The sequence below is a fragment of the Argiope bruennichi genome, chromosome 5, assembly GCF_947563725.1.
Source record: "Argiope bruennichi chromosome 5, qqArgBrue1.1, whole genome shotgun sequence".
NCBI lineage: Eukaryota > Metazoa > Arthropoda > Arachnida > Araneae > Araneidae > Argiope > Argiope bruennichi.
The window spans coordinates 114,220,041-114,247,453 of NC_079155.1; the positions used below are offsets into that span (position 1 = coordinate 114,220,041).

Here is a 27,413-nt window from a genome sequence, read left to right on the forward strand (position 1 = left end):
TCCACTTCCTCTCGAAATTAGAGGCATGTTTTAGATACCTAATTCAACAATTAAAAGCAATAAAATTGCTGTTATGCATTTTTCTATCACAAAATACAATTTCACTGCACTATTAAAAACTTGTACTGAATACGAGACAAAAAATGTTCAATTAGTCTACAAGATGATGATGATAAAAGCAGATCCATCATCTAGAAAAACCATGACCTAAAAAGAAACTTTACGTAACGGAAAAAAAAAAAAGTTAAAAATTATTTCAGACTTCAGATGTCTTTTCACAATCGATCACATCCGTAACGGAATCCGTCGCATAGCAACCGACTTGATGTTTATATGAAACGAAAGAAGGATATAAAATCCAACTAAGACAGAAAGCACCGAACCGGTAGGAAAAGGGAACTGCGGGGGAAATTTTTGGGCGAAAATTTAGGAAAATTCGTAATGAGAGAAGCGCACAAATCCATATACACCCAAGCAATCCCTGGTATCAACAGACTTGATGACCATGTTCGCTTTACACAAGGAGAGAAATGCATTCAACATTTTGGAGACGGTAAGCAAAAATTTTGATATAAGCTTTTCTTTCAATACCAACAGCATATATTATCTTATTTAAGACGATAACTCAACATTCATTGCTCAGAAAAAGAAAGAATTTAAAACATAAGTGAAATTTGTGAAATCATTTGAGGTTTATCTATTTCTAATATAAAAGACGTTTGATTTCAAATCCCAGATTAGAAATTATTTTATATATGTACATATTGGTAAATAAGATTTTTGCTATTAGAAAGCATTTCCTATCTAAACAGCGCTATATTTATTTTTAATGAAAAAATATATTGACTCAATATGTTAATGAATTAAATGCATATAAATTCAATTAAATGCATGTATTCAATAAGAATCTACATTATTTTATGAATTTCGTAGTTCATTATTGTAAAGTAAGGCCTAAACGTAATTAATTTAGTACTTAAAATTGAACCTACTCCAGCCCATTGTACGGCAGAATACTTATAAAACAGTTTATCTTTTCTTTCAAAAGTTAGTGTCATGTAAAGTAAGAAGAGATAGTTAAGATTCGAAGACCTATTGGAGAAAATTATTTGACCAAACTATTGCTAGTTTCCAATTCAGTTTATTGAACAATTTGGTACAATACCCCCTAATTGAAAAGTCACGGTTTAACTACTTTGTACATTAACCTATACGAAGTATACAGAGAAAATATTGTAATCATCAACAAAATTCGAATTCAAATTTTGACGAAAGCTCCCGTTTTAGACCTGGTTGAGTCCGAAAATTGCATTTTTGGAATTGCGTCTGTCTACCTGTGAACATGAGAACTCAAAACTGCTTTGAGCTTCATGAAATTTTGGTAATCTTTTTGACCAGATCTATAGATTTCTATCAAATTTCGAAAGAAATCCTTTCCAAGAATGTCGCCAGCTGGCTGTCTGAGCATAAGTGAATGCTATGACTCCAAAATATTACGAATTAGATTAATAAAACACTGGTTTAGAATCGAAAATGGTAAAAGTGACTTTTAGTGTGCACCCAGCTGCGCCAACAATGCCAAGTCGCCAATAAAGATGGCGGACAAAATAAACAAATATTTCCGCGGAACAGTTACGGTTACCATTTCCCGCCATCTACTTAGGACTTTTTACTGATAAGTATTTTTTTTTTTTTTCATACTGCCCGGTGCCTTCTACAGATGCCTTCGGCATCTGTAGAAGGCACCGGGCAAAATGTTTTAACTTAAAAAAAACATCCTACGGCTTCGCTAGCAGCGGGAGCGGGAACCTAGTAGCTTCGCTAGCACACTGAACATAAGAACTGTGTGGATAACATGAACTGTACATAATCAATAGAAAAGAAAGAATGAAGGATGTTGTACGAACGGATTTCAGAGGGAATTCTGCCCGATGCCTTCTACAGATGCCTTCGGCATCTGTAGAAGGCACCGGGCAGAATTTTTTTTTAACTTAAAAAAAACATCCTACGGCTTCGCTAGCAGCGGGAGCGGGAACCTAGTAGCTTCGCTACCACATTGAACATAAAGACCGTGTGGATAACAGAAACAGTACATAACCGAAAGAAAAGAAAAAATGAAGAAATAAGCAATCGGAACATTCTCCATACAAAATTTCAAACAAACATACTTTTCCCAACTTCATAAACTCGTAAAAAAAATATATTCCATTCACCCTACATCCATTCTGCCCGTTCGATATCAAAGTATTCTCAATACAAAATTTCAAACAAGCATCCTTTCCTAACTTTATCAACTCGTAAAATATATATATATGCATATTTAACTCACCCTTCATCCATTCTACAGGTTCGAAATACTCCCGACATAACAAATTATGAAGGTAACCAACCGAAATTAACACCAAAAGAATTACGAGAACTGCGAAGAATTCTATTGCAGCTGTCTTTTAAAGTGAGAATGCAGACGATTGTTTAAAGCGCATACTAACAATTAAAAATTGCAAAAGAATAAATATTTTCTGTTCGTATTCACATTAAAAAAAAGAAAGAAGAAAATAACTTTTAATTATAAGCTTAACTTTCTTTATTTAATAAAATTTTAATTATAATAAAGAACAAAATTAAAATGTTTATTCGATATTTTTTTAATATTTTTTACTTAACATTTTTCATAATGTAATTGTACTTTATGTACAACTCAACCATTGCAAAAAGTAGTAAACAAAACAGCAGTACGGTTGCTATAAGATGGATCCGATGGGTTGCAATATTGGCGACAAACAGCTGGTGCACACTAATCTTCACTTAGGCCTCGAAAATATAGATCCATATCAAATTTGAAACCAACAGGGATAAACTGTCTGTCTGTCTGCACTTTTTCTCTTATACCCATTTAATAAGATAAAAGAACGTTCAAAATGTATATTCGATTTTTCTTTTTTTACTATACTACGAAACACAGACCGCTCATTTGCAAAAGACTCATTCAAAAGCACTAAATAAATACTAATTCAAACTAAAACTTAAACTTCTAATAAGCACTAATTCAAACACTCGTTTCGAAAAATCATCCAATCTATCTGTGCACTCGTGGCGCTCAAGGCCTTGCCCAAGGTCCACAATTTTATATAGGAGGGAAGAAAGATAACACTTTTATTAGAGAGCATGAGTCTCAAAGTTACGGAGACATAATTTCCGCAAATTTTATCGATGACTTTTTTTATTCAGTCTAACCCCACTGGCTTGATAAGATTGATAGGGATGTTAACTTATGGAAAAATTCGGTAAACTAAATTTTTGGCGAGAAAACTAGCAGACTGTTTAGTTTTTATTTTCGCGTATGCGTATTATAGAGAAAGCATAGTAATCATTCAACTCGAGATTTTGACGAATCTCCCAGATTTGCACCTTTCTGAATTTAAAAAAAAAATAACACATTTCTGGAAAATGTCTATCTGTCCATCTGTGACAAAGGTAATTCAAAAACGCTTTGATCAAGAAGATTGAAATTTAATCCAAAGTCTTAACACCAAATTTGCAAATTTCTGTCAAATTTTAAGTAAAATCCGTTCAGAAGAATTCTCTCTAAAAATAAGAAGATACCATCCACTGATAATTCAAATTATATCAGGACATGGGAGATTTCCTGCATATTTCCAAAGATTTGGAAGAATGCAGAAAAAATAAATGCATTTGTGGAGGAATCGGTACTGTTTACCACTATTTAAAGGAATATATTGAAATCTGGGAGTTAAGAAAAAATGTGAAAATTGTAAATAATGACTTAAGTACAGTACCGATGGTACCAGGTAATCTTAAAACTCTGAAGGACAGGATATCAAAAATTGTCAGTTTTTTATCAACTATTTGAGAGTTTGAAAGTATTCAGTTTTCTGTTTGTTGTTTAACGAGAATTTGAAGAGATATTTTGAATTTCGCGGAGATTTTCTCTTAGTGGTGGCCATTTCATTGTTTTATGGGTAGATAAGGAAGAAGGACAGTAATTGACCACTTCGGGGCCAATTACCTGGAAGAGAATGTCAGTTTGACAAATCGGTTAATGCAAGGATGGACAATGCTAAAGATAGCAGTCGGCAGCAACAAATCCTGTCGATACTGCCACGTTCAGTGGTGACGGGGTGGTCAGCTGTACGCAAGAAGAAGAAATCTCTCTGTCCGGCTGCCCGAATATAAGTTAACACGATAACCACAAAACGAACAGAACTAGACAGATAAGATTCGGTACGCATATTTAATATCCATAGTGTAAACACCAGTCAAATTTTGAGCCAAATCCAACAAAGGGTTCAACGTATGTCGGACTGTATTTTCAGAAACATGAAAACACGATAATTCCAAAAAGCAATGACTTAAATCTATCAAATTGTGTATACTATTTTGTGACTACAAATACAGTTTTGTGTCGAATCTTTGCTCCATTCGGTTGAGAAAAACGCGTTTAAAGCTCAGATTTGATTTCTAGATACTGTTAAACGCATTTCAGGGATTATTTGCCAAAACACTTTCCAAGGATTATAGATTCAGTAAAAATGCTAAATTCACTCGAAAATTCAATATTCTGTACTATTGTACGCCAATGCCATTCACGGCGTTCCGTGGCATGACAAGTTTATTCAAGAGTATGTAAGAAGTTTTGGGATGACCTCCTCCCGCTGGTTTATTTTAAGTCAGTCTAATCCCACTGGTGGGATAAGATTGATACTCATGTTCACTTATGGAAAATTTGATAATCTAAACTTTCAGCAAAAAAAATTAGCAGACAGTTTAATTTGTATATGATATTTTAAGAATACAAATACTCTAACGAATTTCTCAAGTAAAGTCGTCTTCTCCCCCCGCTCCCCTGCAGCTCTCGTGGACCCTACCAAGACCCTTCATACACTGGATCTACTCTTCTCCTTTCTTTGAGTTTGAAAATGCATCATTGCAATTCAAACAATCAGCGCCTGATGTGTTTTTACTGCCTTCATTGGAAGAACAATCAATCGATGACTCAGGTGTTATTTTAGTTTATATATTTTTAATTGTATAATATATAAATTTAATTTATCCCCATTTTTATATATTTTCTATATTATTTATTTTTTAATCATTCGAATTCAAGCTTCACTTTAATTTCTGAATTGAGCGGACTCTTTTTTTTTTTTTTTTTTGTCTGGACTGAATCTAACAGGGGCCCAATCCAAAATGCTGCTTCAAATAAATTTTTTGAAATTATTAAAGGGCAAAATGCTTTCCCATACTTTTGCCTGTGTCTTCCTCTGGTCATGGTTCCTATAAAAAAACTTTTTAAACTTTGTAAACTTTTAAAAACGTTTTTTCAGGAAACTTGATGTGTCTCCCATAATATTTAAGAAGAAGAATAAAATAATGATTTTCATATGCTCTCTTTTCCCAAATATACCATCTCATATGCATATATTACTGGACAACTACAAAATATAGACATTTTTTTCATGCATGTCCTTTATAAATGTATATTTTTTAAAGAAAAGTGTTATTCTTAAGTTTTAAAATTCGGCTTAGTATTTATATAATTTAGTTTTAAATTGGGGTCAATTATTATCCAAAGTGGAGAAGTAATTAAAATGAAACAAGACCCTGTTGATAAGCCTTAAAATTTATTCAAAGTATATTTTAGGTGAACAACTGTTTAGAGAAAGTTTTAGAAATAGAGTTTTTTTATAACTTGAATGACTATTAAATAAAATAATTTAATAAAGGTGAGATAGCCGACATTGCAAAATGAACTCACCTACACATATTGATTAAATTCAACAGTAATAATAAAGTCCATATAGACATTCCTTTTTCTGAAATATGTATCTATCCACTTGTCAGAAGTACTAATAATGCCAGAATCAAAATATTCAATTTTATCTTTCTCCACGAAATTTGTTAAATTGATATAATAAATTAAAAAATATCTTCGCATTTCGAAAATTCTTAAATCACTTCACTTCTAAATGAGTACTATTGTAAGCTAAATTGTAATCATTTTTTTTTTCGCTACTATCTGCATAGAATGTAATGCTTCCAATAATGTGCTTGTTCTTATTAAATAAAATAACTTATTTTTAAATTAATTTTCTCAAAAAATTGCATAATTTTTAATAAATAAAATTGTTAGTAAATAAATAAGTAAATAACTAATAAAGTTTTTAATAATTAAATTATTGAATAATTGGTATTAAAATAAATAATAAATTAATTATTAATTAAAAAATAACTACATTTTAATAATAGATAAGTAGTAAAGTAAATATTATATCTTAATAATTAAGTAATCTGTAAATAAATAAATTTGTAAGTAATTATATATGTACAAATGTATGCGTGTAAATTTTAAGAATACGTTAAATTCATAATCATTCATATATTAAATTCATTCATTTTGACTCATCTTTTGATATTGAGAGATTCGATAGAGAAAAGTGAAGTGTGCGTTAAAAAAATTTCTCATTAATGTTTCAAATTTCACCTGACTTATTGCAGCAAAAATACGGTGTAGCTGCAGTACATAACAGAGATGAAAGTTTTCCCTATAAAGTATTTCGCATTTATATAGAATAGAACAAAACATCGCCAAAAATGCTAAAAAAATAGAAAATATTATCTTATTAGAATACTAAAAATAAAATAATGATGGAAAAAAGAAAAGAAAAAAATCTCATTCTAAAAATGAGCGAGCAGGTTCTGCACTTCCTGTATACAATCAAAGATCAGATAATAGGGTAAATATGAAAAATAATGTTTATTTTTGACACTTTAATGTTTACATTTTTTGTTTTTACTTATGGCTCTTGCCATTGACAAGCCCTCTGACTAAGTCAGCGATTTGATCCGAATTTATGCAGTAGCTTCTGAGTATAAAGGCCCCTGAACACCTGAGGTCAGAAGTCTGACTTCTAGCTCATATGAAGATGACACTCACACACTCGCTTGCACAACCTCTTTTTACAAGGGGAATCTTTCACTCGCCTCACAGATAGGACACAGGGTAAAGAACAACCATGCCCAAACCAGGACTAGAACTCGGGAAGCCCAGATCACGGATAAGATGCGCTACCCCAGGCCAGTACAACGGCTTACAATTTTTAGAAACAGATAAATGAAGGTGTGCTTTTCCTGACACTTGTTACGTGAAAAGAAAATGCTGCGCGATATAATCTCATGCTTTTTAGATCCTTAACATTTGCTTACCTACGGTATTTCATAAATCAGTGGTAATAGCGATATTCTTGTTCTAAAAGTTTTCTTTAAGTCGGTTATTTACTATATTGACTTTGAATCGTTGAGGCAGTCATTTTCTTGCTATTCTGCTGAGAGTGACTTGAATAAAATGAGTTCTCATCTGTTACAGCTCTTCCCCCGTCGGAAAAGCTGCTGTTGGACGCCACCAATGCCCAGCAGAGAGGAAGGCACACGAAGTACTGGTGCGAAACCACCACCAAGATTGGTGAAAGCAGCATCAGAGACACATTCGCTTCACGTGACGCCAAGGTGCGACAGTGGAAGGAGCACCTCAATAAAGAAGTCGATAAGTAAGGGATTCTGACTAAATCCAAAACTGAAAGGCGAGATGCCGAAACAAATTACTAAACATAATCATGTTATGATAAGTTTCTATATTTAGGTTTCATTTTACAGCCTTAAAATCCTACTGTTATAGATATTTCACTGCATTAATGTCCTACCTATAGGACATTTAAATTTCATTTCTATGGAAGGAATTCCTTCATTGTTTCGCATGTTCGATCTCATTTCATTATTTCTTTTTTTTACCTAGCAAATTAATATGTATTCCTAAACTCCAAAAGATGTTCAACCAGCATTTATCAATGTGACATACTGAAAGCAAAATTTAATTTACTCAAAAATGCGTAGTTAATAAATCTAGGTCAAATGTTCTATTTACACAATTGACATAAAAAATGTATGAACCTCCTTTTACAAGGTTCACTCTATCTAGAGATTAAAGATGAAATCAAAATCTGGACAAAAATGAGGTTAGTTGGATCGAATAAAAAAAAAAAAAAAAAAAAAAAACTAGAAGACTAGTCGTCCGCTTGCCCGAGTTTTGTTAAATGATGTATAATCTTAAGTAGCGGAAGGCTAGAACACACAGGTTTGTTATATTCTTGAGTAAAAAGCATGTCTAACCTCAGAATTCCTTCTAAGTAAACAACACGTTTCTTCAGAACTTTCCGAAGAACATGTTCTAAGAGCGATTTGGTCTGCACCACATAACGTTTCATTGCCTCTGAAACCCCACTTATGCTTCTTCAGATTTCTGATCTCACACATCACTGTTAGATGAACTGCCTTACAAGTATGATAGTGCTATCATGTCTTTAAGGTAGGCCATCTAACATCTGTTATCCAGACTTTTCGTAATTTCGCAATTATAACAAATGCTCTACCTTTCGGAGTGCTTGTCCTTACTTTTCTTCTGCTGTCCACAGATGATATACGCGTTTCTTATAACTAACGGTTTATTTACTCAGATGAGAGAATAGGCACATCTTCAACGAAATGATATACTTGAAGCCTTAAAGAATCAAAGCACATGTTACCCATGCACCTTCCACCACGATTACTATTTAGTGCTCATGTCCTTGCGGTACACCACCCATTAACCAGATTTTGAAATCAAAATGACGTCACTTTTTCCCCTTCAATTTATTTTAGAGTTAATGCAAAGAATTCGAAAGCAATTTCTGTTATATATATACATATATCAAATGTGCTTGATGTATGCTGTGCTTAAAATAATTTTCTATTGATTTTTGACGATTTTTTAGGAAAAAGATTGGCATGAAATTTTATGATCATCTTGATAATAGTATTTTGAACCAAATTTTATAAAATAAATTACTAAATTTATGCTTTAACTTGAGTTGGATGTTAACAAATTAAAGAATCTGAAATTTCCAACTTGATTTCTATATGAGAAGCCAATTGGGAGTGTACAATCAACAGGAGAAAGTGGTGATAATCTATATCATTAGAGTAATATTCATTCTCCCCTATATGTTTCTTTTTCTGTTATTATTATTTTTCTACTTTCCAACCTTAATTGTTCAAATCGACATGAATGAATTATACGAATATGGGAAAAAAATGTTTTAGATACTATATTGTAATTATAATCAATTTAAAAGATTCTCTTTATTTGATTAGTGCCTTTACTAAAAGTTTCTTTTTATAAAATCAAAAACTTAATTGGCGAATTGTTTTGATCAGTTAATTGCCAAATTATGCATAATTAATTTTTTAAATGTATATATATATAAGGTACATAAATATGAACCCCTATGCAATGTAAGGCTAAGTGTGAAATCAACAGCCATTCCAAACAATGCCAAAAAAATAGGAAATTTTCAAAATGTAATTAATGCGTGAAAAATCTATTGTATTATTGATGCCAATTAACCACAAGTGCAAGCGAATAAGGTCAAATATTTTTTTAAGAGAGTTTTATCTGTATATTTAAAATTAAATAATAGCATCGAATAATTTATTGCATATGGAGGCATTGGTAGAACAAGGAATATTATATTCGAAAACAATCAGAAAATATTCAATCAATCAATAATAATCACCATGAAGTACAAATTCAAAATATATGAGTCATTTTATTGTCATTACATCAGTGGGATATTGGCTAACAATTAGAAAAATACTAAAACTTGCAATGAATGAATGTTGTCTTTTAGAATTTGCAAAGGTAAACTGAAATATACGAGAGTACACGGAAAACGATGTTAAAGAGGGATATTTGTTGAAATTTGACGAGGAATATACAGTAATAAATATAAATACATCCCTTTAAGATCAAAAATTGGATCGAAATTTAAAACAACACTTTTCTCAATTTTGAAACAACAATACTGAACAATACTGATTCAAGTGAATAAATATTTGTCCAAATAATTGAAAGAAATTTAAATTTTTGATAAGAAAAAAGATTTAATAGCTATCCACTTATCATCGTGCAATTTCGACCAACAAGGTACTCATCAAACAACAAATAAGTCATCGTAGGAATCAATTAATGCTCATTCGATGCATGTCAAAAGTGCTGCGAATTCCAGGGTTTCTAGTAGCAATTTCCGAATTCTCAGGGATTCTTGTAATAGGAAAAAGGACTTGATGCCACAGCTTAGAGAAATAAATACGTATTTAGATGTTAAATGATTTGAGAGGCTACATTTGCAATACTATTATCACGTTAAGTGAACTGATTCTATTCATCAACTCTATCAAAAACAATGAGGTATTACAAAATACAAAATAATCATCGGAACATTATAGTATTCAACTGAGTCAAATGTTTCGATAAAAGCACAGTTGATGGTACTCAGGAAAAGATATTATGCCTCTTGCCATTTCAATTTGTCTGCTTCGGAATTGGAAATTCCATCTTCTCTAAACAGTTGCTGAATTGAATAGAAGCTTCTGACAATTATTGCATCTATAGGCTTGCTAAAGAAATCGAACGGGTGGAAGCTCACCAGCGAGAAGTGTTCAGACGCCGTCAGTACCTCTCAGACGTGACCAGGGTGTCCGAAATGACAGCAGAATTTCGAAAACGAAGGCCTGACAGAGAGGAAGATGATATCGATAGACTTCAATTAGAGGTAAGTTAACTGCAAAACTCTCTCCTAGTGGAATCATCTGAAAAGACTTGTTCAGGCTCTAAACATTCGTGTTTCTCGGGAAATAGAAAGGTTATAAGTGGATAATTTAAGAAAATATAGTAAAAAATATTCATTATATAAAAAATATATTCATTTCACTGTTATATAAAAAAATATTCATTTGAATCACAAAACCGCATAATTACAATCTTGCCGAACTGTATGTTTTGATCCGATTTGGAGATCTACTGCAGGCTGTAAACATTATCCTAAAAAATATCGTAAAGTAACATATTATATATCTATACAGATCAGTCAAATATTGCAGTACTTCTTCGTAAAAAGTTTCGGTGAAAATTGATTTGATGAAATTTTGAGCAATAATTCAGATATTTATTTGTTTCTCTTGAGTAGCGGCTTTCACGGTATAGTTTTAGTTTGTCTAATAATCAGAAAAAAAATATGAATATATTTTCATCTGAAATGAAAAGTGGCTACCTTGTGTGAAAACATTTAAATTCTCCATCTCGAATGAAATATCAAACTGTTCCATCTGCGGGAAAGATGAAGCTGATGCTGTTTTTCGACAAATAAGGTTTGGTGCATACAGAGTTCAAAGCAAAAGGTGTCCCGATTACTGCATTTTCTGTGCAACAATAAAAAGATTGCGAAAATCACTTAGAGTATGTGACTAAGTTCGGGATGAATTTATTTGAAAAATGTTCTAAAATAATTTTTTTTTAATTTTTGCATAAAAAAGATTAAAATACACATGCATGAAACCAAAATATACCAGTTAAACAACATCATTTTTTAAAGTTGGAAAAAGGGCATTTTTTCTTAACTAAAAAGAGGTACACATATTTTTTGATTTAGTCTCATCAAGTAATTTGCTTAAAATTTTATAGTTTGCAGATTATAGATAACTTAAAAAATATATTATCTAATTTCTGAATTAAAAAATAAGTCGTATTCCCACCCATTCTTAGAATGGAATATATTCAGAAATTACTATATCAAATTTGAGCAAAAAATATAAATTAGATTTAAATTTAAGAGTCTTTTCGTAAGAAAACTCTACCAAAGATAAGAATTTAATAAAATAATTTTTAAGATTAAAATAACGTTAAAATGCATATACCAATACAAAAATCAGAGTAACTTCCTAAAACATGGACTTAAAAACAAAATTCGAAACAGTTTTATAAATAAAGTTGATGAATTATTAAGAATATTAAATAAAAACTCGTTTCATGTTTTGTCAAAAAATAGACTTTTCAACGTATTCACTTATCTTAAAACTCGATGGCCAAGTAAACTGTCGAAAGACATTTTGAATCCTACATAACAATGCAGGACTGTGCATATTAAAACAAATATGGAAATTTCTGAAAAGGCGGGAAGTATGTAATCACTTTCTTGTATCCCACACCTTTCACCTTGTGACTTTCATATTTTTAGTCCCATGAAATAAAAAATTTCAACGCGACGATATCATTCATATGACTTGGTGAAAATTTCAATCTAAGAATGTTATCGGATGTTGAGCAGGATTCTTTGCAATAGGCACTGAAAATGTTGTGCTACTCCTCGATACATAACGGAGTTAAGTTCATCAAAAAGTAGACTTTGTATGAAATTTGGTATAAAATAAACTTAATGTAAAATTACAATCCTATTTTGTTTTCTTAAACAGTACAGCTAACTTTTTAACTGACCCTCGTAAAATCCATTATGCTTCTATTATTATTAAACTTTAAATTCTAGAATATTTCTAAATTCTTTTTATGGAATATATACGTATGTATTTATTATTTCATCTACATATGTAAAGTAAAATCAAAAATAAATTAATGACAGTTATACCATTCTTAGTTTGAAATCAAAACTGAAACTATTGTTAATTACGCGAAGAGAATTTCATCCTGATGCAAAAAAAAGAATAGATAAAAATTAAGATGCATGATAAGTTCGTGTCTGAAATCGACGTCATCATAACAAAATTCGCTTAGGATCGTTTTTATGTGTCAATTTAAAACTTACTAATGAATCTCTATTCCTTTTCTACTTCAGGAGCTCCACGCAGCCCTCAAAACAGATGGCGACTTACAACAATGCTTCAGGGATCTAAAAGAATGTCAAAGGTGGGTGCCATACTTTTCTCTTAAGAAGAAATTCTTAACGATGTAGCTCATATTGCAAAGACAGGACACAAGTCAAACAAGATAAGATTTTTTAAATAACCATAGATATTCAGTGTGATACCTGAACATCTTGTGTTTGCCTTCTTAATAATTAGAGAATCTGTACTTCAGATTGAAAATTATTTTTTTTTTGGCAGCAATAAAAATTAATAATGAAATACTCGAAGTATGAAATTTCAAACTATTGTTTCGGCAACACACAATCATTGAAATAACAGTTTTCAGATCCTTTTTCAGTACTCAAGTGATATTTTCAAGAATATAACTGAATGTGCAAGTTTTGTAGATTCTGAAATTCGTATAACATTTCCAATATAGTTTAGGAAATAATATAACTTCTTTTGTAATTATAAGCATACAAATATTATTTTTATATTCCACGCGGTTTATCTGTATATTTAAAATTAAATGCTCCATTCTCATCTTGTTGGATAAGAAAACGACTTAATTGGGTTTTTTTTAAAAATAATCTTGGAATAATTTTGCTCAAATATTTTTAAATGACGATGAAATCATTAAATTATAGGGATGGAGTTAAAGGAAAAAAGATTTATTTCTTAATAATTTTATTATTTCGTAATTCTTCTTGTAAAATTGAATGTGATGAAAGATCGCGAAAATAGCGTTTTTTTTTATCTTTTGTATGTGCCATTGATCTTTTCTGAACTGCAAAAAAAAATAATAACAAAAAAATAAATTTAATTATTACGGTTTAGAATGATAATTTGTAATCGATTTAGGCTAGCAATTCTGGAATAAATCTGCAAATAAAAAATAAGTAAAGAAAACCTTCCATTCATAATTTTTTATAATACTATAGAGGTATGGAATGGGTTTTTAAAAAGTTTCATTAGCAAAGTCATTCGTTAAAACTTTATTAAATACATTAGGATTTTCTACTCGGTAATTATTAAGAGATAACCCTCAGAAAAGTAAGCTTTTTATGGAACAATATGAAGAACGATTATTAAAAAAATCCGATAGATTCTATATACGGTTAGAGGGAACAAAATAAAGTTTTGAATGCTGATTTTATATGTTTTGCCCTCAAAACTGATGTAAATATAATCTACTTCACACAAGATTACATAATTTCGAAATCTTCAAATAGCAATATCTTTTTTTTTTCACGGAAACGTGACTCTTATAATAAAAATTTTTAAATGCAGTTAGAACCTATTTATAATTCCAAAACTAGCGTTCTAAGACAGCAATGAAGAGAAAAAGCAAAAAATAAACTTTAAAAGATAGAGAAACAACAGTACCTCATACATTTTTACTTTCTAGTATACGTAACATAGTCAAAAGATTCGAACTCGAGATTTTGAAGAGCCTCCGCGTTTTAGATCCCCCCCCCCTCCGAGTTCGAAAAATACATTTCTAAAAAATGCCTGTCTGTCTATTTGCGACAAAGATAACTCTAAAGCGCTTTCAGCTAGACGGATTAAATTTGGTGACAGGCTTAAAAACAAATATTTAGATTTCTGTCATATTTTGAGCTAACTCCATTCAGAGGAAGTGTGTCTGTCCTTCAGTTCGAATATAAATTGACACGATAACTACAAAACGAAGATAGCTAGACAGATAAAATTCGGTACACAGATCTTATATATATACAGTAGACATCAACCAAATTTTGAACCAAATCCAATAGAGGGTTGACTGCCTGTCGGTTTGCACCCTCAGAAACATGTAAACGCGATAGTTCAAAAACCCAATGATTTAAATATATCAAATTTTGTATGGGATTTTGTGACTACAAATGTAGTTTTGTGACATTTTTTTTTTCAGTCGATTGGGAAAAATGTGTTTAAAATACTAATTAGAGTTGCGTATACCATTAGCCGCATACCAATTTGAGATCAATCGTCAAAAATTCGCCAAAGATACCACAATATATTCAATAAAAATGCTAAATTCAAGCCAGAGATTGACATTTCGTGACTATTGAAAACCAAAGCCATTCAAGGCTTTTCTGGGATAGCACCTTTATTACAGAATATGCGAGAAAGTTTTGAGAAGACTACTCCTGTTGGTTATACAAAGGCCCTCACAGATTTTCACACATTTTTAAAATGTCCGCCATTTTGAACGATGGCACTTCGCATGGTACTTGATATTTCAGCACGTTTCATGAAAACACATAATTTATTTACTTGCAGTCATAAAGTTCGAAAATAAAATGTATACGTAGAAGTTTAGTATTTTTTTTATTTATTTATTTTGAGAATTTCGTATATCTATTATTCGCTTAAATTATACTTTTCATAAAATGCTCAATATTTTTTTTCATTGTAAAGATCTTCAATTAAGAAATTTACTCCCAACAATTCTGCTTAGCCTAGACATTTTTTTTTTAACTTTCCCGCCAATCTAGTACACAAAAGAAAGAATTTTAATCGTCAAAAAATTCGGGTTCGAACACTTAGAAAATCTTTATGTTTCAGACTTTTCTGAATACTAAAAACACATTTTTAAAATTATGCCAGTCTGTCCGTCTATTTGTAAACAAAAATAACTCAAAAATGCACTGAATTGAAGAGAGCAAATTTGATATCTAGTCCTAACACTAAACTTGCAGATTTTTATTGTTTTGAACGAAATTCTTCAAAGACGCAGAGTGTTTTTAACGAATTCCTATCTGTTCTGTCTGTTCCATAGGCATTTGAAAATGTTAACTCAAAAGCACAGTGAGCTGGATATTTGAAATTTAATTCATTATATTATTATCAAATTTTTTGATGTACATTAAATATTGGACCATATACGTCATTGGAAGGACCATCTTTCAGACGATTTATTCATAAGCATATGAATGTGGTACTCAAAACTGCAATTACTTAAACAGATGAAATTTGGTATATTGTTTTGTGACCAAAATTATAGCATTAAATTTTGGATCCAATCGATTGAAAAGTAGGCGTCCAAAATTCCAAAATACATAATTCGTAGAATAAACTAACCAACTTCATTGGAAACTTCATTGGAAATCGATTATCTTTATAGACTGTTTGAACATAAAAAAATCTTAAACTTTAAATCGCTTAATACTTTTTGCAACTTCAAAATAAAACTTTTACTAATAGTAAATAAACAATGTAAAAATATTTATAAAAATGAGATATAAATATAAGTTAATTTCATAAGAAAATTACAATAAAAAAAGAATTTTATTTAAAAAAGAACAAAAAAAAAACTTTTGCTTACTTTTTGTTGCAAAATAACATATGCAAGCACATATGTTCCCTCCTATCTAACGAGTTCAGATGCACGGCAAAACTATTTAATACTGTTGCAACAAAGTCCTAATTAAAGATATTTTTAGAAAAGATATTTTAGAAAACTGTCGGTTCCTTGTCACTGTGCTAAATAATTGTCAATTCTGCTAAAATATCTTCATCACTTACGCTGCAGAAAACTTGCACATCATTATTTACGTTTAAGAAATCTTCAGCGTTAAATGGAAAATAAAGGTGTGCGATGATTCACTAACAGACGTAAATCTTCTGTAAGGTTAAAACTCGCATTTTCATTGTTTTTTTTTTGTTTTTTTCCCTTCAAAGAATGGAGCTTTTTTACTAATTTTGGATCTCGAATATCGTTACTGAATTGCATTTTTACATCAATTGCGTAAGTATATGGGAGATTGTAAACAAAGCCAGATTATAAACAAAGTTCTGTACTAATCTTTTTCTGTAGTATCTCTTTATATACTTAATGAAGCTTAAATTTAAAAGCTGCAGTTCGACGAACAGTTTGGTGGAAAGTAAAAGGCTTTTATGTTATTTAGATGTCATTTGGTGTTCAGTAATCAACTATGGGAATGAGAAAAAAAAAAGAATATATTTTCTTCTTTTTCTTCATCTTTTTATAAACGTCAAGCAACTAGTTATTGAAGTTTCTTCCTCCTTTATTCAAGTCTTCTTATTTGTTTGGCTTCGCATACTTGCCAATGACTAATAGACCAATTTGCCAGTACTAATACTCTTTGAAAATTGCAGGGCTATCAATCTCTGCTTCGATTTCTTCCTATTTTTATAGTTTTCTACTTTAAAGAAATTGTTTTGTTTGGTGTCAAATGATAGAACAAATCAATTTCATCTGTAATATGCACATCATCAGGAGAATACAATTTTTTTCAATAATATCTTTTTCTTACCTTATCCAGGAAGATATCTTTTTTCTTTTTCTTACCATTTTGTAGGAAGCGTCATCATTAACTGGAGTAGAATTTCTTCACCAGCGATAGTTTTAAAAACTATCCAATGAAGTTCCCGAAAAGGATATAAGCCTTCCATTATTAACCTTGAAATCGTTATTGCCACTAAAAAAAATCTAACTTTCTCGAATAGAGAAAGTATTGTAATCTTCAAAAAATTCAAACTCGAGATTTTGACGAATTTCCACGTTTTATATCTTTCCGAGTTCGAAGAACACGTTTTCAGGAAATGTCTGTCTGTGATAAAAGCAACTCAAAAATGCTTTGAACTTAACGAATGAAATTTGGTATACAGTCTTTACACCAAATTTGCAGATTTCTATCAAATTTTGAGAAAATCTATTCAGAGGAAGGCTGTGTATCCGGCTGTTTGAATATAGGCTAACGCGATAAGACGAAACGAAGAGAGCTAGATGATAAAGTTCGACACAGATTGAATACCTATAGAGTAGACAGCTTTCAAATTTTGAGCTGTAATTTCTTGATCCTGACCGATTAAATAAGAGAGTAAAGTAACAAAACAATTCTTTTATTTACAGCCTTATATAAGTGCACAAAAACAACTTATTCTCACCTAGGTTAATATTATTTACAAAATTCACACGACAGTTGAAAGTTTAATCATGAAATAGTTCCTCAATCAAATTGGAGAAAAGACACAAAAAACGCTAACAGGCTGTTACCTCAAACGGCTACTCAAGAGGCCGCTTAGGTAATCCATCGATCTTTATCGGGGGGATCCTAACACACAGAGCTTCTCACAAAATCAGGAACACTTTCTTCGAACACCGACGTCTCTCCGAATCTCCTTCGACACCTCTCACTGGTCTCTTCTCTTCTCGCCTTTCTCTCTCTCTTCAAACAAAAAAAATGCATTTTATTTCCATCAGGTCTCAGCTTGTGACTTTCTCATTGATGTACTTGAGTTCCTTATCATCCAATCGCTGCTCAGCAATGATTCCTCAATGATCTCCAGTCGATCGTGGAAATATCTGTTAATGAACCATCTTAGCAGATGACCCCTCCCGAACACATGTTAATTATAATCAATTCGCAGCTAACACCGGCTGAAACTCACCTGATTTAGACACTTAATGACAACGAATGTTGGTGATTAATCGTTTCTTGAAGATTTGAGGAGTGTCTTCATAATGGAAAAGAAGTTTAACATCTGGATGTTTTGACGTTCTTCTCCCTTGAAGACATGATGGATCTATTTGAAACGATGAAACACACATCTACGACTCTTTATCTGGATACAACAAATGATGAGACACAATGACTCTACAAGTGAAGAGGATCCCCATCTGATGGTCCGTAGGCACTTAACTATTTGTGGAGAAACGGGTGATGTTACATCTGGCCGGAATGCCAATTATCATGTGTGGAAAAATGGGAAATATTACAGGTCAAAATCCAACAGTGGGTTAACTGTCTGTCGGTCTGTACTTTCAGAAACATGTAAACATGATTATTCATAAACGCAGGGACTTAAATATATCAAATTAGGTATAGTATTTTGTGACTGTAAGTGAAATTTTGAAAGTATGTTTTGTGTCCAATCTTTGTTTTAATCGTTTAGGAAAAGCGTGTCTATAACACAAATTCAATTTTCGGATGCTATTATTCTTCCGTCAGGGATTAATTGCTAATTAACTCGCCAAGAATGATACGATAGATTCAGCAGAAAGGCTAAATTCTCGCCAACGGTTAATATTTAGCAACTATTGAACGCCAATGCCAGGCAAGGGGTTCTCTGGCATTATAAGTTTATTAGAGAATATTCGAGGAATTTTGGAAAGACCACTCTCACTGATCACTGACACTAACTATTTTTATCGATTAATCTTTGACACAACTACCATAAAAACTGGATATGTATTTTCGCCCTTTTTTCCAACCGACTGAAATCAAAATTTGAAGCAGAATTGCAATTGCAATTGCACATAGCAAATTTCATTCATTTAAGTCTTTGCGCTTTTGAATTATTTCATTTACTTGCATTGTCAAACTACAAACCGACAGACGGTCAAATTTTTGACAGATTCGGTTCCAAATTCAAAGATAGCATACTACAGCTCGTTTATAAATTTTTAACGTAAAATCTGTCATTTCATTTTCATTTTAATCTTCCGTCCGTTAAATTATTAAGAAATTTTCCTAATTACAAATAAAAAGTTTTTTTTTTTTTACTTAAAACATGTAGCACGCCTTGAGTTGTTCGAAGTGGTTCCAATTTCTCTCATAATATTTTTTAAAAAATATAATAAGACAGTAGTTATAAATACTTATAGTATTTTTAAAAATTTTATATGTTATTATTTATGGCACTTGTCAATCACAAGCCTTTTGACAAAGTCAGCGATTTTACACCGAGTTTTAGCGTCACTTGTTTCAGTACCACCATCTAGGACCAAGAGTGCAACTTGGCTTCACAGCCTTTTTTTCGAGGCGGAGTTCATTCATACATTTCATTCACATATCATAATTTAGACCTGAATCAAAGAACGATCACCTCTGATCCAGTACCCCCCAGTGGTATTGTCTCATCTTGGAGGACTTTGTGGCTACGACGGATTTATAGGTGCACCGGCCGCTATGTACACGGAGAACCTTCGGCCTGAGGAGTTCAAACTCACAACCGAGGGCATGCGAATCCAACGCACTATTTATCAGATTCTCCCGGCCTGAAAATTTTATATGGCAATCTGAAACAGATTTCATTGAAAAGAAGTAGATTTATGATTATTTCTTTTGGCCCTAAGAAAAGTGCATCTACTGAAATGAAACTACAAATTGAGGAGATACAATGGAATTGTGGTTTGCTTTTCTTGCAGGCAAATGGAAAGTGCCCGTCGAGCTCTCATGTCCGAAGTGGAACTCAAAGCCTTCAGTCTCAACATCAGTCGACGAACTCAGCATGCAGAACCCATTCTCAGCTTCCCTTACAAGCCCGAAGACCATCCCTCGGATCAAATTTACCACCCTAAGTGAGTAGGTCATTGATAAGATTTATTTCACTTTCCGAATTGAACAGGGGAAAAAATGGCCCCATAAAGCAATCGTTATATTTCCTTCACCAGTAATTCAAGATCTTGTTTTAGGTTAAAAGTGTTCAGATATTACAGTAAACTTCTAATGTAATAAAACTTCAACAAAATCAATTGATAGGATATCGAAATTTGATTCGTCATTTAAATCCAATCAAATTAAGAAAATAAAATAACTAATATAATGCAATGTTTAATTCAATCACGTTTATTGATATCGTCATCATTGCGACTCACTTTCAGTAGCAATTTATTGTTTTTTTTATTATTATTATTATTATTTGAATTACCTTTCTATTCTGTTGTTTTTTATCGGTTTTGATAAAAAAAATATATATATAATTCAGTAAAATTCTATGTAAAACAAAGAAATAAACATAAAAGAATAATTAATCTAAGCTTGGAAATAAATTATTGAGGAAAAATTATATTACTTTTATACTATTTACATCTTAATTTTAAGACTACTTTTGGTTTGAAACTTTCAAAACATTTTATTTCCCTATCATCACTTAAACAATAAAAAAAGTTTAAAATTTCAAAATTACACATTTTTTAATGCACATAAAAATTTTATGATCTGTAGTTAAACATTTTTGAAGCATGTAAAAATATCTAACAAAGTAAAAGTTAATCAAATTAAAATGATAAATACTAGCAGGCGAGAAACATTTAATAAAAATCTGATAGTAAGAAATTTGATAAATATATAAATTTAGATTTTAAAAAATTTTGAATAAATAATATATTTTCTTCCTATTTTGTGATTCTCATTTTATTATTAATCTGCTTTCTGATGACAGCTAAAAATTCTGAAAGAAACCATAAATTCCTTTTCAAAATTGATAAGCTACTTTGACATTTCAAAAATGTTGCAATAAATCATTTACTCATTTCAGTTTAAAAATTACTTTAACTCCTGAACATGGAACTATAAAATTTACTTGTTAGGTCTTAAACCTTAAATTGAATTGAAGTAAAAATGAAGCATATTATATAAGCAAAGTGTATCCAGGTGATTAAAGTACAATCACTCAAGTAGATGAATAACCCACTTGAAAATGCTTTGAACTCCATACTTAGTTGAAATTAAATTGCGTTTTAAAGTCAATGATTGCTCCATTTTTGAATCGAAATCTTATCGCTAAATTATCTGTTGAGAAATAGCAACAAAGTTCAAACAGAAAGTTTAAAACTCAAAGCGAATCTGGAAAAGTAAAGCGTAGAAAAGTATTTTTTTAAATATTAAAATCATTACTTCTGTTTGGTTTACTATTTAAAATTATGTTCTTTTAATAATTTATAATGACGAAGCAATGTAAATAGTACCAAAGGCCTAATTTTTCTCTAATATTCTGTTATTCTTACTAATCTTTTAAAAAATCAAAAAAAGATTGTCTTTATACATTTGTCTTTATTATTCTTACAAAAAAAATTGTAACCAATGCCATCAATGGCCGCTTGTTCTCCGTTCATATACATCTAATTAATTAATGGAAAGTGCTTTTTAAATGTACTTTTTAAAAGGAGGGTTTGATTCTTTCTCACAAATATAAGATAAATCTGACAAATATAAAAAAATGTGTCCGAATATTTTCAGATCAAATATGTGTTATTCTGTACAATTGTAAATGATTGCTTCCATTCGTTTTATTCAGGCTAATTTCATTTTCTTTTAAAATAACTTATGCTGTTTTCTAGCACAGAAGAAGACTGGGAAAAAGATCTGGCAGATAAAATCCAGAAATCAGTGGCAACTCGCCAGGAGGCCTCCACTTGCTGCCTGAGGACAGCGGCCACTGTGAAAGATGGGCTCAGTCGAGTGGCTGATGCGTGGTTCCGGACTAGCAAAGCTCTGCAGGAGGCTGTGCAGAGAGATGAGAGGGCGCTTTTTAATGTTCAGAACCGCCTTCAAACGGTACGTCGTCTTTCCTCTTTCTTGTCTACTTAAAAACAGAGAAAGCATTGCAATCGTCAAAAAATTCGAACTCGAGATTTGGACAAATCACCCCGAGTTCGAAAAACACATTTTTGGAAAATATCCGTCTGTCTGTTTGGGACAAAGATCATTCAAAAATGATTTAAGCTAGACTGTTGAAATTTGGTATAAGGTCTTTACATCAAATTGGCAGATTTAAATCAAATTTTGAATAAAATCCGTTTAGGAGAAATCCATCTATCCGGTTGTCCGAATATAATTTAACACGATAATTACAAAATGAAGAGAGCTAGATAGTTTCTCTACACGTATTTAACATCTGTTGTGTAGACATTTATCAAAGCTTGAGACAAAACTAACAACGGTTTAGTTGCCTGTCTGTCTGTCTGTACTTTCAGAAACATGTAAAAGCGATTGCTCAAAAATGCAATGACTTAAGCTTGTTATGGGATTTTGTGACTACAGTTGCAATTGCACCCTTATCCACGGTCAATAATTTTATACGGAAGGGGGGGGAGGACCTTTATTGAGAATATGCGAAAAATTTGGGGGAAATCATTACCGCTGGTTTTTAATTTTTATGGTCTTTCTTTATGTCGCTCTTTACTCGATGTCCTTGCTTTCAGTTTGTCATTATCAATGTCTTTCTCACTCTCTATTTGTCATAATGGCCGTTTAGAGCCCTATATTCACACTACCAAACCTGATGACCAGTCAAATAATTCCTCTGCTCAGGTGGGAGAAAACATCACATCCACAAAGCAACGTCTGGCTTCCCTGAACGATGACATGCGCATGCAGAACAGAGGCAAAAATCTTCAGCTATGGCGCCTGCAGACGCTCACCTACCGTCCAGGGGCGGATCACATAAGGGACGCCCCAGTTAGAAGGTAAGATTTGTACACGTAATTACTATAAATTATTTAAAAAAATTTGAAATAGAATCTTTTCGCTTGACGTCACTGTCTTATAGAAAATTAATGGCGCTTGCTATCTTATATCAAGCTAATTGTGTTTTGGCATCAAGCCATGCTGCACATTCCTTTTTTATTTTCTTAAAAAAGGCGAAATTTAGAGTTAAATTTGCGAGGCTTATTTAACGTGTGTCGTGCGTTGAAGAGCTGATTGATGACTGGTCGTTTAAAGTGAAAGAAATGAAAATAGCATATAAGTTATTCAAAATGGTTATAGTTTCCTGGTAAATAGTGATAAGAAGACAAAATTTAACCACAATACACAAAGAATCAAAAAAATTTGTTTGGATACATAATGATAATTCTCTGCGTGACTTTTAAGGGTCACAGTGACCTGATGGTAAGGTCTCGGATTCGGAGCCGGAGGTTTTCAGGTTTGAGATCCGATTCCACCGAAATACCATCGTGTAGGCGGGTCTGGAGCACATTAAATCCGTCCGGGGCAAACATCCTCCCGCTGGTGAGAAAGTTTGGAAGAAGGGATGCCAGTTCAGGTTTCATCCTCGTCATGTGATCGTGGTTCAAAATAGCGAGGTCTGTCCCAAAATAAGCCTATTTTAAAACGGGACATTAATATAACTAAACTAAACTAAAACTTCTTGTGTGATTTTTTTTTGGTTGTCCGAACAACAATTATTCTTTAGTCCATTTCATGCCATACATAGTAGAATATGTTCACAGCTATTGTATTATCTATTTAATAATCATACACATATTTTATATATGGCTCTATTCTATAGCTTTTCAGATTACTTCTTTTGTATTTTCTTTAGATTGTGTTAAATTCTGTCTTAACCCCTTTTCTGCATGAAACAGTAAAATGAATTGAAGGGATGCCCAAAGAATACTTCGTTAGACCATATGCGATCAAAAAGCAGTCACTTGCGGAAATTGTTCGATTTAGGTTCAAAGGTTAAAAACTCTCTAACAAAACCTTTAAATTTTGTCTTTGAACCATTATTTACAAGGAAACCTTACCATTTGTAATTAATGTAAATACGGTGAATAAGCCTACATATCTAATTAATTATTAATTGGCTAATTTTCATACAAATATGCTACAGTAAATTTACTTGCTGAGAGCATTACAATTATTAATTCAACATTATTTATTGTCCATCATAGTTTTTTCACTTTCTAAAACTGGTTTGACTTTTGAAATTTCTAAACATTTCAATAAATTAATTTTATACAATAAGTATCTTTATTTTATTTTCTCTAAAAAGTTATATTCATTTTGTTTTATGAAATATGCATCTTTGTGGTGGAATGAAGATCATTATGATCCATGCAGTGGAAGCAAGAGGATGTATGTTTTCGGGACCATTTCTTTAATGATCATATTTCACACAAAGCAAACACAAACACGAAAGACAAGACAAGACATTAACGCGCGCCCATCTTAAAAGAACAGCATCTCATCTTATTATAATAACAATCGCTGTGCACCATCGGATGCTTTCCTGATCAGTCATTGCCGTCTATTATCCAAAAGAGAAGATAGAGTAACGCAGCTGCTACATCTTTTAATACATTCTTATGGCCAAAATCGCATTAATGGTATTGTGCTGTGTAAAATACAGAGAGTGAGCTTAATATCTTCGCTCATTTTACCCTTCACACAAATTCATGTTTTACATTAGATTTCGTAAATTTTTTATCATTCTTATACACCGTGTCGAAATATGTCTGGTATTACGCCACCTACTTTCATTTTAATAAACTCAAAATAAAGGAGGAACAATAAATTAATTGCATTCAGTATGTTCAGTGTATTGCATTCAGTTCGCACTTCTGTACTTTATTCTTTCAAACAGTATCTAACATTTTTTTTGAGTAATCGAATTTAAATCTGAATTAGTGGCATTTTTTTTAATTACTCACATAATGTTTTAAATAAAAATTTCATAACCATCAAAAATTTTGGTTCCATTAATTTGACATATTTCCAAATAGTAATTAGCCCTGAAAGCCCCATCTACTCATAATCCATATAATGAAGAATACATTATAAGGATTATGAAGGGATGTATCCGATGATGATATAAAATGGGTATGTCTGCAGGTATTATCTCAGTTAACTCAAAAACACAACAAGCCAAATGAATAAAATTCAGCACGTAGTTCCAATACTCAGATTTTAAATTCGTATCAAAATCTAAGCTTAAACTTCCAATGGAGAAAGTAACTTTTCGTAAATAAACTCTGCTTTGTAAATTGCTAACCGCCTTCGGCGACCAAATGTTTCGCTGGGAATACAGATTTTATTTATTTTCAGTTGAATCTCGATGGAAAATGCGATATCTATTATTCCCTTAAGTAAAGTAAATTTAATCTTCAAATTGTGATGGGCATTTATGCCGTGCTTTTCGGTAACCTTGCACATGTTCTGACTATTAACTACATTAACATTCATAATGAAAAAACATTAAAACAGCTCATTTTACACCCAGCAGCATGTTAAATGGATAAAATAAAAAATAACGAAGTTCCAGCAGGTATATGTATAGAAAAATCATAATGAAAGAAAAAAATTATTCTTTTTAAGAAGCATATTCTGAATTGTTTATATGGGCCTCCCATATTACCCTTTCTCCATCAATTGCTCTGAAAAAAAAAGCTTAAATCCATAGGATCGGGTGAAAGAAGAGGGTAAAGTTAAGGAGAAAAAGATAAAATTTTCAGAATCTCTGTAGTAAATGTTTTTATATAACATCGACTAGTGTAATATCCAAATTTCAGCGAAAATGTTTATTGCAGTATTGGCTTATTCATGAACTAGTCACCTTTGCACCAGTCGTTTTACCAGCTAGTTCATAGAGGATATTTTCTATTTTGAATTTCAGTTATATATATTTTCATGTTTGTGATTCCACTATATTGTCAGGCATTAAAGCCGAGTAATTGCTCTGCATATGCTTCGTTCATTGAGTATATGAACCTTCCTAATGGAGACTAGTCCTATGACGTCATAGCTCAATTAAAAATGTAAATTTCCGATTCATTCGCCTTCTAACTCTCACGATACTGTCATTTTACTCTTTCATTCGTCTTGTAAGCTGCATAGAGAATTAAATGAATCGTTCTTCTTTAGATTTTAACAATGGAAAGAAATCATATGATTAATTATTAGATGAAATAATGAAAAAGAAGGTTGAATTTTAGAGCAACAATGTAACCTATTGAGAAAATTTAGCAAAAATACTCTTTAAAAATGACCAAAATTCTGGCGTAATTTATACGACTATCAAATTAATATCATTTAAAAAGACAAATTATTTAAATTTTAAGATGGTGTAATAATAATTTTGTATTATAATATTTTCGGAAGCTGTAATAGAAAAACATTCAAAATTTCGCTTAATTTTTAATTAAAACTCTGATTAATATTTTAAAAAATCACTTTGAATAACACATTCCCACCCTGCAAAGTACATATGCCAATGTAGTAGCTAGGTCAAATGGTCAGGCATGAATCAGGCATGACTAGGTCAAATGGTCAAGCATGTAGAGGATTAGCACACACATTCATCTTTATTATTAGTAGAGATACCACGAGGCATTAACTCAGAAATACATTTTCAAAAATATGTCTGTATTCTTTTTTTAGAAAATTATGCATTGAATTAATGACAAACATTTTTACCACTCCCCAGGCTAGAAAAAGAACTGGGAAACATCGAAAAAAGAGGGGCATTTGTCACAGAAGGTATTACACGCAACAAGGAACTGCTGAGTCGACTGGAGGAGGAGAAACTGGAACAAACTTTGTTGATGGAAAAGCTCACGAAGAAGCTGTTCATAGAACGGGAGAATTGCTTGGGCCTTCGAAGAACCGTTGCCGTCGAAGGGGTGGGCCTGCAGGACTACGTCACCGATCTTTAAAACCGCCATCGTCTCTCCATGATCTCTCACCATTGAATTTCTTTCAGAAACCGCAATGAGTTGTGAAACTCTGAACGTAACGTTAATTAAAATGAATTTGAATAAAATTCGCAGGTCATAATGAATGTGACGAATTTGTTTTAAAAATACAAAATAATTCGTTAATAACAAAGGAAAAACCTTGCAATGAAAATAAATTTCGGTTGCCTTAGAAATAAATTTCCAAATCATATCATTCATTCTATTTTGTGTATATTTCTTTTTTATTCGATTGCGACAGTTGAGACTCTGTAATAACTGTGTACGCCAGACAGGAATACTTTCCCATTTTCCTCCTAGAGTTTATTATTGAAGGTATATACATGTGATTGAATATGAAATATATTATTTACAATTGTGGATTACTTATCAGGTTATTAATAATTAATAATGACTCAGAGCTCTACTCAGAACCCCTACTAAACACGCACACACTCTC

The 27,413-nt window shown here is 31.7% G+C and overlaps 1 protein-coding gene across 1 annotated transcript; it reads left to right on the plus strand.

Annotated features, from left to right (window-relative positions):
- Positions 1-419: 419 nt before the first annotated feature.
- On the plus strand, positions 420-27,092 carry LOC129968948 (tektin-5-like). Its single transcript, XM_056083314.1, has 8 exons — positions 420-553; positions 7,385-7,565; positions 10,505-10,664; positions 12,738-12,808; positions 19,925-20,077; positions 21,839-22,055; positions 22,812-22,966; positions 26,707-27,092. Exons 1-8 carry the CDS (start codon positions 442-444, stop codon positions 26,933-26,935), a joined length of 1,278 nt encoding a protein of 425 aa, XP_055939289.1. The 5' UTR covers positions 420-441; the 3' UTR covers positions 26,936-27,092.
- The last annotated feature ends 321 nt before the right edge of the window (positions 27,093-27,413 follow it).

Excerpts from the sequence above, each read along its gene's own strand:
- LOC129968948 (XM_056083314.1), top strand. The coding sequence starts at position 442 with ATGAGAGAAGCGCACAAATCCATATACACCCAAGCAATCCCTGGTATC. Across the intron at positions 20,078-21,838 it reads GATCAAATTTACCACCCTAA|CACAGAAGAAGACTGGGAAA; the intron begins GTGAGTAGGTCA and ends GCTGTTTTCTAG. Across the intron at positions 22,056-22,811 it reads TTCAGAACCGCCTTCAAACG|GTGGGAGAAAACATCACATC; the intron begins GTACGTCGTCTT and ends TCCTCTGCTCAG.